We start from the raw sequence: 16,257 nt of genomic DNA on the forward strand, positions 1-16,257 counted from the left end.
ATTTAAAATATATTTATTCTAAGATTGTTTTTGCCAAATTAACAAGTGCACCTCCCAGTAACAGCTATGGTTAAAACTGTCCAACTTTTTTAATTAAGGTTTTGCTTTTGATCATTTCATTCCCACTTATGAATGCATTGAACAATCACTGCCTAAAAAACCAGTTGGAAAACATTTTGGCATTATCTCTTAAAGTCGAACATATGAATGAAATATATCCAAGAGAAACTCCTACATATGTACAAGAGATATATCTGAGAATGTTCACAGGAGCATTTTCACAATAGAGAAAATTTAGAAACAATCCAAATGCCCATCAGCAGGATAGTATATTAAAAACTGTGATATAGTTACTCTATGGAATATCATATGTCAATCAAAATTAATGAACTACCACAACCCATAACAATATGATGCAATGTATACATTGAATTAAGTGAAAAGAACAACACCTTTTCATAAAGGTAAAACAACTGATGCTTTGGTGGAACACATACATGTAAGAAACCTATATTTAAAAGGAAAGCAAAGGAATGAGGAATGTGCGGTTCAGTATAATATTGCCACTGGAGGAGTCAAGGGAATGAGATGAAGTTAAAAAGATGATCAGATGTAAATTACTGCTAAGGCTCCAGCTCTTGTTTGGGATGGCAGGTTCAGAGATGCTTATTAAATTATTATAAAATAATTAAGAGGTTCCTGAGTAGTTAGTATAAGGTTTTCCTTCTTGCCATAAAAAACGAGAACACTGGGCAGAATAGATGAAACAATCACCTTAAGGCATTGGATATGACCCAAGGTTGAGATTCTTAAGAAAGGAAAAGCATATAAGGTGCACTCCATACTAGCTTTTCTGTCTGGAAACAATTTCACAACAATTTCACGATGAGGAACTGGAGCTCAGGCAGACAGAGGGCACAAGGCTTACAAAGCATAAAGAACACCCTGGTGTTAAAAACAGAGATTAGAATCAAGCTTGCTAATGCAGTGGGAATTTGTGACACAGATTACTAGAGAGAAGGGAGCTAAGAGAATAAACCTCGGAAATAGGCATAGCGTTTTTACTCAGGTTCCTCCCAAATCCTAAGCTGTACATATGCAGGCTTTCTGGACCTGGTAGACTGCGCTGGCTGAGGGCTGAGAGATGAAGAGCAACTTCAGAAGTCACACAATATAATGAAACTCTCTGATAAAGCAGGCTTGGAAAGATATTTGTGAAAATCTCAAGGCATTCAGTTGAGACCCTAGAAAGCTCACTCATTAAGAGTAAGAAACCATACCTTAGGAGTAAGGGCTGTGCCCCAATACAAAAGAAAAAAGTAAAGAGTACTATCCAAACAAAGCCTAAAACCAAACTTTGATAAGATCAAGGTGATGCTCCTTAATTTAACTGCCTGTTTTTTTTTTAAAAAGCATTTAGATAAAAACATAAATGAATACATTATACATGTAACTGGAGTCATAGAGGGAAAGGGGAAACAGATGGGACAGAGAAAAGATTAAAGAGATAATGACCAACATTTTTAAATTGATGATTAATATCAACCTATAAACCCAAGCAGCTCAGTGACCCACAATGAGAATAAATACAAAGAAAAATACTTCAAACTGCTGAAAACAAAAGATGAAGAGATGTATTCAAAGCAACCACAGAAAAAAGACACAATACCTACAGGAGAAAAACAATAAAAATTACAGCTGACTTCTCTCCATAAACAGTGGAGGCCAGATGACAACGGAATGACTGCAGTGCCAGAGAAAAAAAATAAAGTTCACCTAAATCTCTATCTAATCTGTAAACTCCCTTCCAAAAACTGAAGGAAAAAATACAGATTTTTTTTTTTAACCTACAAAGGCTGAAAGAATTCATCATCATTAGACCCACACACCATGAAATACTAATAGAATTTCTTCAGGTAGAACAGATATGATGCCAAAAAGAGGTCCATATCTGGAGAGAGAAATGAAGATAAGCAAAAACAGTAAATGTGTAGGTAATTGTAAAAGGTCCTTTTTAAAAATAAAAAAGTTGATTATTTAATGCAAAGTTCATAATAATGGATGGTAAAGTTTATAATATTTGTATCAATAAATTATATAACAACAATGGCCCAAAGGGCAACTGAGGTAAAAATTAAATTATACTGGCTAGAGTGATATCACCAAGATGGCGACACCTTTCACACCCCTCACAGTAAGAACAACTACAACTGTTCAAGAACAAGACACCACTGAGAGAATCCCAGAATACAGGGCTGAGGCTGAAGCATCCCCTGTACCACAGAGACCAAGACAGACTGCATTAGAAGGGTAAGAGAAGTGGCTACCCATTGACCACATTGCCCCTCCCCCAGGCCAATGCAGCATCATGCAGAGAGGTCTCCCCTGAACCTCTGGTTCCTCCAGTGGGAAAAGAGAACCCATGAGGTACAACCAGCACCCCCAGCATTGTGAGTCACTTTACAAGAGCCACTACTCTGATCTTCCAGCAAGAGGATTACTGGGGAATCTGAAGGCACAACCACTGAGAATCGGACTTTGACTGAGATGGGGGGAGGGTCTCAAAACAACCAGCACAAAGATCTTGGCTGAGAGTTCATACCTGCAGCGCCCAAGTAGTAATCCCAACCAACGCCTTTGCTCATCTGCAGAACCAAGTCAGGGGTACACTCTGACCAGGGAACTTGTTGGGGTGCAAATCTGTCTGACTCAGACGTTCAAATGAGGAGTTGTGCTGGTCTTAGAGCCCAAGCACAGACAAGGAGCTGAATCACAGCCCCACCCACTGTGGAGTGTCTTCTGGCCCCATCTGACCAGAAGGGCTGGCGACAACTCCTGGAAGCTGTGCAGCCCCAGCAGCACTTGAGCCAAGAGGCAGGCAGCAGAGCTGATCACCCTCAGAGCAAAGCCAGTACCACGTATGTAAGTGTTCCCACACTAAGCACAGGTAGGACGATTAATTCATTGCCAAAGCAGAGGGCAGCTCCTGGCCCCTCCCAACTGGAGAGCCTATTTGGGAAACAGAAAGTGACCTGGAGCAGCACCTCCCACCAACACAGCTCCACCTGCTGTAGAAAGTATCTTTCAGCCCCATCTGACCAGAAGGGCTGAGGACAGGTCCTGGAAGCTGTGACCCAGTAGCACTCAATCCAAGACAGGCAGGCAAAGGCAATAGTTTGCAGAGCAAAGCCAGTGGCCCTGTTCGGTCAGGGAACGAGGGGTGCAGGTCAGTTTGAGTTAAGGCAATAAACTAAGAGCTTTACCAGCTTTAGAGCTGATTCTCCCACTGTGCCCAGGCAGGGCATCTAATATGCAGCCCTGCTCATCACTGTATACAGTCTTCAGCCTGTCCAATCAGGGAACCTAACCAGAGCACACAGGAAGCTGCACAGCCTATTCAACATCCCTACGTAGACTGGCACTGGAACAGAGAGCAGAGCCTGTGGCTTCCCCTGTCTGCAGAGCAAAACCAGCGGCCTTACCTGACCAGGGATTTCAGTGCATACTCTGAGCTGATTTGGGTCCCCAAACAACAAGCTACGCAGGTCCCGGGTCTTGCCAGGGCAGGAAGCTAATTAATAGCCGCATCTGGGGGCACCTGGCTAGCTCAGTCTGTAGAGCATCCGACTCTTGATCTCCGGGCCATGAGTTCAAGCACCACATCGGGTGTAGAGATTTTTTTTTTAAATGTTAAATAGCCCCATGTAGTACTGAATGAGGTACCCACTCCTGACCATCTAGTAATCCTGACTAGAGAATCAGGCAACCATGGAGCCCATCCTATAGCCTCACTTGGGTAAGCAACCAAGTCAGCAGTCCTATCTAACTGCTCGTAGCCAGCAGTATGCACAACCCCATCCCAGTCCTCAGAACTCAAACAGTTGCCTCAACCAAAAACAAGCCATAAATAGCAGGCACCACCTGCCCAAGGACAGTACCAGCAGACAGACCCAGAAACCCAGACTCAGCTGACTAGTGAAGAACGGTCTCTGCCAAAGCGACCCTGTAAACTTTGGAAGAGGAGCCCAACTACTCTTGTGGAGATACCAACATAAGAAATCAAGGATCAAGGAAAATCAGGTAAATATGACACCACTAAAGGAAAGTAACAAGTTCTGGTAACAAACCCTTATGAAATAAAAATCTATAAACTAGCAAAGAAGTCTGAATAATCCTCTTGAAGAAGTTTAGTGAACTACAAGAAAACACAGACAACTGAAAAAAAAATTAGGAAAACAATGCATGAATAAAAAGAGAAGTTTAACAAGGAAATAGGAATCATTTAAAAAAAAGAAAAAGAAAAGAAAACCAAAGAGAAACACCAGAGCTGAAAAAATGCAAAAACTGAAGAATTCAATAGAGAATTTAAAAACTAGACTCAATCGTGCAAAAGAAAGAATCAGTGACTAGGAAGATAGGACATTGGCAATTGGAGGAGCAAAAAGAAAAAAGGAACGAAAAAGAAGGAAGAAAATCTATGTGGCTTATAGGCCATAATGAAAAGAAACAATAGTCTCATCGTGGGAATTCCAGAAGGAGAACAGAAAGGGATAGGGACAGAAAACATATTTAAAGCAATAATGGCGGAGAACTTCCTGAACCTAAGGAGAGAAATGGACATCTAGATCCATGAGGCCAAAGGACACCAAACAGGTTGAACCTGAATAGGACTCTATCAAGACACATTATAATTGTCAAAAGTCAAAGACAAAAAATTTTAAGAGCAGCAAGAAAAAGAGAGAGAGAGAGAGAGAGAGAGAGAGAAGTTACATATAAGGGAACCCCCTGAGATGACCAATGGCTTTCTCAACAGAAACTTTTCAGACCCAGAAAGAATGGGATGACATATTGAAAATACTAAAAGAAAATAACTGTCAGCCAAGAATTCCACACACAGTGAAGCTGTCCTTCTAAAATGAAAGAGGGACAAAGACTTTCCCAAACAAATAAAGGTGGGGAGAGTCCATTACCACCAGACCTGCCTTACAAGAAATGCTAACCATATATCCAATAAGAGGTCAACATCCAAAATATATAAAGAATTCATACAACTCTATAGCAAAAAAATAACCCAGTTTAAAAATGGGCAAAGGTTCTGAGTGGATATTTTTTCCAAAGAAGATACATGAAAGGCCAACAAGTATATGAAAAGATGCTCAACATCACTAGTCATTAGGGAAATGCGAACTAAAACCACAATAAAATATCACCTAATGCCTGTTATAATGACTATCATCAAAAAGACAAGAGATAACAAATGCTGGCAAGGATGTGGAGAAAAGGGAACCCGTGTACACTGTTGGTGGGAATGTAAATTGGTGCAGCCACTATGGAAAACAGCATAAAGGATCGTCAAAACATTAAAAATAAAACTACCTTGTGATCCAGCAATTCCACATCTAGGAACATAGCCAAAGGAAATGAAAGCACCAACTCAAAATGACTTCTGCACCCCACGTTCATAGCAGCATTATTTATAATAGCCAAGACATGGCAACAACCTACTAAGTGTAATGCATAGCATGGTGACTGCAGTTAACAATCATATATTTCAAAGTTGCTAGGAGAATAGATTAAAAAAAAAATTCTCACCACAAGATAAAAAAAAAGTGTAACTAAGTGTGGTTATGGATGTTAAACTAAACTTATTTATTATAATCATTTTGCAATATATACATACATCAAACCACTATGTTGTATACGTACAACTAATAAAATGTTATATGTCCATTATGTCTCAATTTAAAAATTAGTTACTTTAAAAATAAAAATGAAAAAATGAAAATAGAACCATGAGCCAAGGAATACTAGAGGCATGTAGAAGCTGACAGGAGCCCCCAGCTGACATCCAGTAAGGAAATAGGGCCCTCAGTTCACAACTAAAGAACTGGGTTCTGCCAACAATCTTAATATACTTGGATGTAGATTCTTCCCATGATCTTCCAGATAAGAGCCCATCTAGCTGACACTATGATCCAGCTTTCTGAAACCCTGGGCAGAGAACTCAGATGGCTCTGCCTAGAATTCTGACCTACAGAACTGCAAGATAAAACTGGGTATTGTTTTAACCCACTAAATTTGTGGTGATAGAAAACTAATACACGATGCACTCACATTACGTGTTTTATAAAGTAATAAATCTTTTTTTTTTTTTTAAGTAGTCTCCACGCCCAGTGTGGAGCCCAACGCAGGGCTTGAACTCAGGACTCTGAAATCAAGACCTGAGCTGAGATCAAGAGTCAGACACTCAACCAACTGAGGGAACCAGGAGCCCCATGAATCTTTTTGACATACGCCAACATAAACAAAAGTAACTTTTAAAAGACAATTAAAAGATTAATACTCATATATGGGGCACCTGGCTGGCTCAGTTAGTAGAGCATGCAACTCTTGATCTCAGGGTCGATTTCAAGCCCCATGTTGGGTGTAGAGATTGCTTAAAAAAATAATAAAATAAAATTTAAAAAGATGAATGCTCACACAGGTGAAGAACTCCACATAATCTTTGGACTGTATCTAATTGTGGTACCACTTTTCACTGAAACTGCTAATCTATATATTTGTTGCAACACCAATGGTAAACGCTATAATGAACATTTCTTTAGCTCCATGGGCTTCATGGGAAACGTGGTAATATTCTTTGAAGCACTATTGCTCCTAAGTGTATTTTCATCACCAGATTTATATTTTGTTCATATAGTTTCATAACAAGCTGTTCAGTTTCTAGAGAAAAGGTAGTGTATCCTATTTTACATACACAGCATTTTCTTTCAGAATTAAACTATAACCCCACAAGACCCCAAAAAATGTTCAAAATGTAATGTTCAAAAATTCATTGCAAAAAATACATGTGGCCTTCTAAAAATTTATTAATTTAAAAGATGGGCGACTATTACAAGTAATTACCAAATTTTCAGCACACACATTTTATGCCTTATCCCGTGATCGACACCAGTTGAAGAACCAGTGACTACTCTCACAAAGTGGGATTTCATCTTTAGTTTATCATTCCCGTCAAAATCATCATCAAATTTCCTTTAAAAAATCCACAAGGAAATTATCTTTGAAATGGATGCCCACCTAAGAGATGAGGAATAAATACGATGGCTTTTGTCTCTTCATCGTATGTGAACAGACCTTTTCTTTTACTGATGGATCAGAAACACCAAGCTTCTGTTTTCTGTGAAGAAAGCCTGTGCACATGTTGCTCATACATTACCATTCGCAAAAGTCATTAAAATACGGATGAGATAGAACAGCAAAGAAAGAGTATTGAAAGTTATGTATTCTCTATATATTCTGATGATACAATATTAATTTAATTAGAACATGAGGTTCCCAAATTAGCCACTGGACAACTGGCTATCCAATGATATTTGGAAAAACACAACATATTACAAACAATGAAGTTGGGATTGCAAAAGAAACTACAAATACAATTTCTGGCAGCACAGTGTTTAATAAATACAATTTAAAATGTTACAGAATTGATTCTTCTTTGGATAATGGCTAAGGAACTGCCATCAAACTAACCCTCCCAAAGATAAAAAGTTCTGGGCAAAATATGAACAAATAACTATTTGAAGGCCCTAGAAAGTAACAACAAGAAGACACACACTGTGGTGTAACTGACATTTGAAGAAAGGAATGACTTAGGTGCACTTCCCATTTTTATGACTCAACCAAATCCATTCAGTGCTTGCAGGCTAAATGTATGTTAGAAAATTCAGAATCTTACTAACTTGAAAAACCAGAGAAAAGAGCTTGAGCAAATACAGAAGGTGGAAAGTGAGGGGAAAATGACGAAAAGAAAGCTACAGGAAGGAAAAAGAAATTTCTGTGAATAATAAACACTGCCAAATCTCATGCATGCACAGAAAGACTTCAAACAACTCAGCTAAAATTAAAATAATTAAACTAAAATTTCAGCTGCCATACCTCAAGGGAAACAAAGTCTGTAGCTCAAGTTCAGCCAAGTTAAATTTCTGCTTTAAAAATAATCAGCACTCTTCAAAACAGATTTCAAAGTCTCTACACAGTATTGTTAATCATGTCCAAGATAAAATTTAAGATTACTCTATATATTAAAAAATAGGAAAAATGACCCATGCTCAAGAGAAAAAAGAATCAATGGAGACTGATCAAGAGAGAACTTGGAGGTTAAAATTAGCAGAAACGAATTTCAAAGCTAGAGTATGATAACTCTGTTAAAGGAAATGAAGGTAATACGCTCATAAGTAAAAGATAGGAAATCTCAACAGAGAAGTAACCATAAATAAATAATCTTCTAGGAGATACATAAGAGGATAGTTTCATGACTTAGGAATTGGCAAAGGATTTGTAGACAGCACACAGAAAACAAAAACCCTAAGAGAAAAAAAATTACTAAATGGCGACTAACATATAATAATTTTAAAAAAGAAAAAATTAATAAATTATATTTCATCAAAATTTAAACTTCTACTCATCTAAAGGCATTATTAAGAAAATGAACAAGCAAAAAAAAAACAGGCAAACCACAGACTGGAAGAAAATATTCATAGAGTATATATCTGACAAATGACTGATATCCAGGTAGATTAAAAAAAAAACTTCCACAATTCATTAAGAAAAATAAAATCTAATTTTTAAAAAAATTGAATAGACACTTCACAAACGGAGATGTATAACTGGCCAATGAACATATGAACATTTGTATCAGGCAAATACAAAATAATATCAAAAGAAAATGCTATTATACACTCACCAGAATGACAAAAATTAAAAAAAACATATCATCAAAGGTTGTATACTGTGTGGAACCACCAAAACTCTCAAACACACCTGGTGGGAATTTAAAATGAACAACCCCTTTTTAAAATGGTCTGCGTTCTAAAACTACACAGCTGATCTATGCTGAGGGAGAAAAAAGCAGAATAATATTTGGTTCTGGAGGTTGGGAGAAGCCAGTATTGACTAGAAAGAAGCATGAGGGATATGATAAGTGTTGGAATTCTGAGGTTAATAAATATATAGTCCTCTTAAGTCAAGAACTCACAGTATAGCGATTTTACTAACATCACACAGCCAGTAAGTAGCAGACCTGAGATACGAACCCGAGTTCCATGTTCAACAGTACACAACATAAAGTTAACACGATACTGATAGAAAAGTCAGACACAGATCAATTCTTGACGCAACATGGCAGCTCTCCTTGCTGTTTTCCATTACCTCTATCTCTGACATTTCAAAGGTCACACCGTGAGGTGGAAAGTTTAAAGGAGTTGAAATGACAAGTCCTGAGTTTGATTTTAAGTAAGCAGCTGCAAATTGTTTCTAGAACCTAATGTGGGTCCCATGTCCCACTTTCGAAATCAGAGCTGCTCCACTTTTACCTGCTTTACCTGTACATCCTGAAGGAAGTATTTTCTGGTAAAAACAAAAAACAAACAAAAAGCATAGTTTGAAAAACATGAGGCGAAAGAAAGCCATGTTCAATGGCTTTTCCCATTTTGCCCAAATAGAAGTGTTCACACATTTCTGAGATATTTAAAACTCAAATTCAGAAGCTTAACTTAAATTATGCATCAGTTCTGGGAATTCTTTTGTTATACACATGAATCTTTTTGTGTAACTGATAAGTGAATTTGAATATGATAGTTCACAGCATATAGGAAATGAATTCATTTTACTAATCGGTGAATAGTGCCGGCATGAAACAGAAAGTTTACCAATAATTACCATGAGTTTTCTAAGATCCTTCATGAACACATAAAACTTGATAATAAAAAAGTACAGCTAACATTTACCTGTCAGTCATCCACAAAAACAGTAGTTTTATAAAAATGTTCCCAAAAAGAAAATATTTAAAAACTGGATATCAGTGTCAGAGTAAGTATCTGTACTAATAATTGTGGTATACAGCTAAGGTCCACAGTAAATATTCTAGTAAAAATAAATGTGCTGCACATTCATGAATCAAAAGTCATTTTGATTAGAAATAAACATAGACAACTGTTAAGATTAGCTTTTATATCTATAATATATAATAATTAGTTTTATAATACTTAGTATATATATTTAACAAGGTTAAATAAATATGTGCATGTGTGTGTTTGTGTACATATGTGCACGTGTGTATCAGACTACTGGGTGCTTGACACTTCAGAATAAAGACGGTTCATAAAAAAATGTTCCTATAATGAAAAATCAATTGTGCTATGATCATACCAACTCCAAACAGTGCATACTGTGCAGACTGCGCCCTCAGAGCTATGAAAAGTAAGCATGCTGTTCTTTTAATGTCAAAGTAGTCATTAATGTGCCATGATGAATAACAGAGGTTTATGCCAAAAATCCTGAACACGAATTGATGGCTTCATTATAAACCAAAGCAATAGTAAATGCTACCTAAAGAGCTAAATACTTCTCACCAAAAATACGACGACATTAAATAATTAAACCTTTATTTCGCAAAATCAAATTTTATTTAAATAATATTAATGTTTAAGATCTGTGAAAATTTGTCAGTAGAAAAGAGTCCATTTGCCCTAGGTAATTTCAAGCCTTACATTTCATTTTTATAGAGTGGCCCTGCAATTTATCATCAAATAGCAACACTTTTGAGAAGTACTAACAATAATTAGTGGAGGATGGCAGGCATAAAATGGGGCTACTCCAGGCAAACCAGATCATATGGTTACCTTCCTAGGAACTGAAAACACCAACAAACCCAAATATCCTTTGGTCTATTAAGTTCTTTGTAATCTTGCTTTGAAATATGGAAGTCTGCCTATCTCATTAGATGTATATGGAAGGGAGAGAAAGACTGTCTTTAATGTCTATTCTGAATAAATTCCAGTCCTATTATGCCCCTGTGTGGCCAGCCGGTACAGCAAATTCACTGTCACCCATTCGGTTACAAAGAAAAAATCACATCTGGAAACAAAACAAAACAAGAGATTTCTTCACTGTACAAAAGCGATTACTAAAAATCAGTAAATGGAAAAACTTGAAGGATATTAAATACATTTTCCACAAATTTTATCACAAAAGATAGTCATCATTATCATGTATTTGAATACTGCTCAAAGCAATTGATTACTCAATGCAGTGAGCGCTGTTAAAAAAATCTATCTTCCAGCATCCCAATATTTATGTTTGCTTCCAAAGACAAGATCACAAAATTTAGGCTTCATAATGAATTTAGTACTTGAGGATTTTTTTATTGGCAACAAAAGCAATTATCTCTGTATCTGATTAAATATTTAATTTGGAAAAACGAGTTTATAGTAAGAAAACTTGATAACAAGAATTTAGTGGCATTTCCTCAAAACCTGTCATGTGCATTGATGTAGGATGCAGACACTGATTTTTTTTTTCTTGCTTTACCTTCAGTTTCATTTTAGTTGTAAAAGCACAGAGGATGTCCTGTCACCTCTTTATGCACTGAAATGGTACTCAAGAACCATAATGATAAGAGAATAAGCTAAAACCTTTCAGTATGAAATGTTAAGGGTCCTTGTATATGGCTTCCAACACCAAGTCTAAAATATTCTAATGATTTTCAGTCATAAATAAATTTCAATATTCATTTGATAATAAAAATACTTCAGCAATCTATATTCATATACAGTTTAGTAATTTACTATCCATAAAATAATCCTGGTGTGTTTAAAATCTTGGCTCTTTGACAAGTTGAACCTGCCAATGTTTTCGGAGTAAATATTATGGGAGATTTTCATCTTTTAACCTTTGATTGCTTATATGTCATAGAAGTAAACTGCCCTACCATCTGAAACCTGATGAAAGTTGAGCTGCAGATTTCAGTATGTGATTAGCTACCTAGAAGTCTCAAGACTATTACTTGAAAGGGTCCTCTCAACCACATACAGTCTACAATCGATGCATTGTACTATTCTAGTAATTTCTCCTAGAAAGCTCAGAATAAAATATAATCTAACTGTCCATATCTATGATATTATTTTTCTATCAGTTTAAAGATCATTGTTCATGTCACAACACAAATACCGAATATTTCATTTGAACGAGTCCAAACAATTAAATGATTACTAAACATGTTATAACAACCAAAACTGCTCTTTTCAGAGGGAGAGTTACATAATTGATGCTTTAAATCTCAAAACCATTAATGCCCAGTCCACAAGGTTGAAAGGCTCATTTATTTAGAAAGACTTTTCAAGTTGTAAGATCACATCTTCTGATGACATACTAGGGTCATTATTTTTCCAAGACTTTTCCTTCAAGAATGATTTTTTAGTCTACATCTTACTTTCTAACTCAATGCTAACTGAAATGTTGATGTCAAGCCATTTGTATTTTTTTAAAGAATCTAAGCAGAGAAAGAGTTCTAAAGGACCAATTATATCTCATCTGAACACGAAGTAACCAAAACATTAAAATATGTGGAGGCATTGAGAGTTATATAAACTTATTTTCACTCTTCATACTTCTAAAATAATAACTATTTGTATAACTGATTTCAACTAATTTTAAAAGTAAATCAAGAGACGATTATTCATGAAAATCAGTAGATCTGCATGTGAAAAACTGTCTTATGTTTTTTGAGGACTAAGAAGTTAAGAACATATAAAGCAGATATATTTTTCCCCTAAACCAGAATAAAATTTTATTAAGTGGTAGTTTCAGATAACCTTACATTTAAAAAAATCAAAGAAAGTTAAATAAGACTGGTCTTACAGAAGCATCAGAAACTTCACATTTTAATGTTTAATTGCAGCAACATAAAATTCTAGATGTTTAATAATGAGAGCAGTGCAATTATAAGCATGCCAACAATAAAAGAAACTTGAAGTAAAACAAAAGCATAGGGATAGGGATCCACAATCCCATCAAAATATAGATATTCTCATATTTTAAAACTAACATTTCCTTTAAAACTAATTCCATGCCATACTGTGCAAGCACAATTTCCCATGTGAATATATACCCAGACCTAATATTAATATTTTTAAACTCATAAAGTCTTGGCATTTTTAGGAATCAAGCAAAGAGAAGATTTATAAAAGATGAGTACAAATCCTAAAACTCTGGTAGCTTCAGGTCATGGAAATTTTAAGAAAGCCATAGTGCCTCTTCTATTTAAATATAACATGCAATACAGATTATTTCTACCATAAATTACAGACAGTCAAGACCCAAGTGATACATTACTAAATTAAAAAACCTAATATCTTAAAACATAGATAGCCTATTATAGAGTATCATATCACTTCATATACTGTTATATACTTTATCTAAAAACCAAACATAAAATAAAATTAGTCAACTGAATAGAACCATACTGAGGAAAAAAGTGAAATTTTATTAAAAAACAGATATGTTATTCCATATTCAGTGAAAAGATCATAGATACATTTATCATCAGTAAATATTTTAAATGCCAACAAATTTTAAAAGCATCCTTTTCATTTGCTAAATTAAGACACATACTGTGTAATAGGTTTTTCAAAATCTCTAAATAGGCTGCCTCACATTGTTCAGAAGAGACCAGCAGAACCATTCAATATTCTATGCACTATTAGTTCTCCCTCAATTTCCAGAAGGTTTTAGTGCATTATTATCATGTTCACAGAATTTCTTTCTTAGGCTTTCTCCACGTATGTTTAGTTAAAATGGGGTCTTTTCTATAGGAGGTATATAACATTAGAAATTCTCACAACGCAAACAACTGGATAATAAAACTGCATTTTAAAAGCCTTCTTTAATAGGCTGTCTCTTTTAGTGTAAGCCAGAGACGCCGTCTAAAACATATGTTCCTAATTTAACAATCTTTACCACACACACAAAATGATGAGGTTGAGAAAGCAATAGGAATTTATAACAAAGCATCCTTTCAAACTAGCCGACCAAATACAAAGCATGATTAGCAGTTTGATAATATAGCTTGTTTAAAAGTGATTATTGATCTACCCTGCATAGAGAAACGTCTCAGACCCAGGAAACATCTTCCGCATGTTTTACAAAGAGCATGCATGACTGCTAATTCACATTTTCCAACAAATCACATATGATTATATATCTCCCTCCCTATATATGCATTGTAATCAGTGCCATGATCACAAAGGAAAAAAAAATCTATCAGGCATTTTAAGTTAATCATCTTATTTATTAGAAAATGAAATCATGAAACAGCCTGTATGATGCTTCAGAGGTCAAACTAGTTAAATTTAAGATGCTTTTGGTGCCTTGAAGTAAGCTTATTTTCCTTCTTAAAACCAATTAAGAAGAATACTATATAAAATTTTATATTTATGGTAAAAAGACAACACCCTTATAATACCAACATTTCAATACAGAACAATTTTTATAGACAGATGAGATTTATTATTCTGAAAATATCAATGCCAAAAGAAATATAGTTTAGCTTTACTCACCTTGCATTGTTCAGCGTTTGTCCAAAAAGCTCATTTTGTAAAATATTTGGTGGGGATGAGAAAACCCCATGAAAATGAGATAAAACAGAATTGCAGACCTGGCGCAATGTCTCAAATTGCATTTTTTTTTCTTTTTTTTTTCCCCTTCTCTTATTTTTCCTTACCACCTGTCTTTAAAGTCATCTATTTGCAGACACCATCAAATACAAACATGCCAATCAAGTTCCATATTTCTCCTGAGCTCTGTAGAAACTGTGCTTAAATGAGCAGAGGTTGATAGTTAATTGTACAGTCATTATTCTTCTAATTCAGTCGTAGAAGATTCAGCACCCGTACAGCTTTCGGCTTTCTCCTGACTGTAGCAAGAATTCTAAACAGCAGTAAGCTTTTTGGGCATTCCCAGCTGAAGTGTGAAGCTGAGCTGCTCTCATGTACTCTACTCATATTTCTCTAAGCCTATTAAAAACACGCAATGAATAGATGCTGTCGTCAGGAGTTTCAGCACATCTGGCTGCCAGCAATAAAAATCTCAGAAGTAATAAAAATGGGGACAAGGTATCTTCTCAATGTTACTACTGGGTAAGAAGAGAAACGATGCATTTTCCCAACCCTTTCTTCTTTCCCTGAAAAACGAGTAACTCCAGCAACAGAGTATGTAGGTCTCTTCACTGTGAAGGCTGCTGCATAGGACAGAACGCTCTAAAAATAAGTGGTATATCCTTCGTTTGATATCATGAAGCTATAAAAATATGACAGACAATAGGGCTTTTTATTGCCTGCATTTATAAGGCCGTTGTTTCCAAAGAGACATTTGGAAACCTTACTCGTCTTAATTTCTTAGTTAATTTTAAAAAGTCTTCATTTATTCTTAAAGAGAAGTGAATAATGTTCAATCCAGTCCCTTTCTAAGGGCCATACATAATGACTACAAGATTATTTGTGCAAAGAAATTTGTGCATAGAAAAAAAATTATACTCTATCAATTAAAATTCATTTAAGCAGCACTCATTAAATATGAACTTTCCCACAAATTAAAACACACACACACACACACATACACACACACAACTAAGCCCAGAAAGACTTTATAAACTATTATTAACTTATTTCAATAAATGGTGGTCATAGCATTTTTCAGAAAAGAATATTCCCTGAAGCCTCCAATTGCTTTAGAGCACCCCAGATCACCGTCCATTCGCAAAAGAATAATTCTGGGTTAGATAAAACCTTACGTTATCCTATATCCAGGTGCATCATCTTTCTACAAAAGACGCTCTAAAAGTAATGTGTAAACCAAATTTTAAAAATCTTCTCCCTTATAGAGACAATTAACATATTCATTAATCTTTAACTGCCCCTAAACCATGACACTTCTATAACAGATATATGCTTTTAGCCCTTTTTTACCTCAATTTTTAGCTTTAACCCATTCTATCCCCTTCTACACACACACACCACTAACAATAAATAGGCACTTAAATACACTAAGAAGTTTTTTTAAAAACTGGTGAATTCTAGGGGCGCCTGGGTGGCTCAGTCGTTAAGCAGCTGCCTTCGGCTCAGGGCGTGATCCTGGCGTTCTGGGATCGAGCCCCACATCAGGCTCCTCCTCTGGGAGCCTGCTTCTTCCTCTCCCATTCCCCCTGCCTGTGTTCCCTCTCTCACTGCCTGTCTCTCTGTCAAATAAATAAATAAAATCTTTAAAAAAAAAAAAACTGGTGAATTCTTTGTTGACATGAATAAACATGTCACAAAAGAACACAAAATAAATATGCAACAATATACATTTTTTAATGACACAAGATAAACATGCAATAATGCAAATTTTTAAATAAATAATTTATTTCTTTTAGAAACTAAG

At 35.7% G+C, this 16,257-nt stretch overlaps 1 protein-coding gene across 1 annotated transcript in view; it reads right to left on the reverse strand.

Annotated features, from left to right (window-relative positions):
* RIMS2 (regulating synaptic membrane exocytosis 2) overlaps nt 1–14,811 on the reverse strand; it is a 364,820-nt gene extending 350,009 nt beyond the window's left edge. Inside the window, exon 1 of the mRNA XM_045805820.2 lies at nt 14,397–14,811. Within this exon, the coding sequence (XP_045661776.1) occupies nt 14,397–14,518 (122 nt within the window). The 5' untranslated portion in view covers nt 14,519–14,811. The remainder of the gene's footprint in view (nt 1–14,396) is intronic.
* Nucleotides 14,812–16,257: the final 1,446 nt, after the last annotated feature.

This window comes from Ursus americanus, chromosome 9 (genome assembly GCF_024610735.1).
Source record: "Ursus americanus isolate L20-20 chromosome 9, mUrsAme1.1.p, whole genome shotgun sequence".
Taxonomy (NCBI): Eukaryota; Metazoa; Chordata; class Mammalia; order Carnivora; family Ursidae; genus Ursus; species Ursus americanus.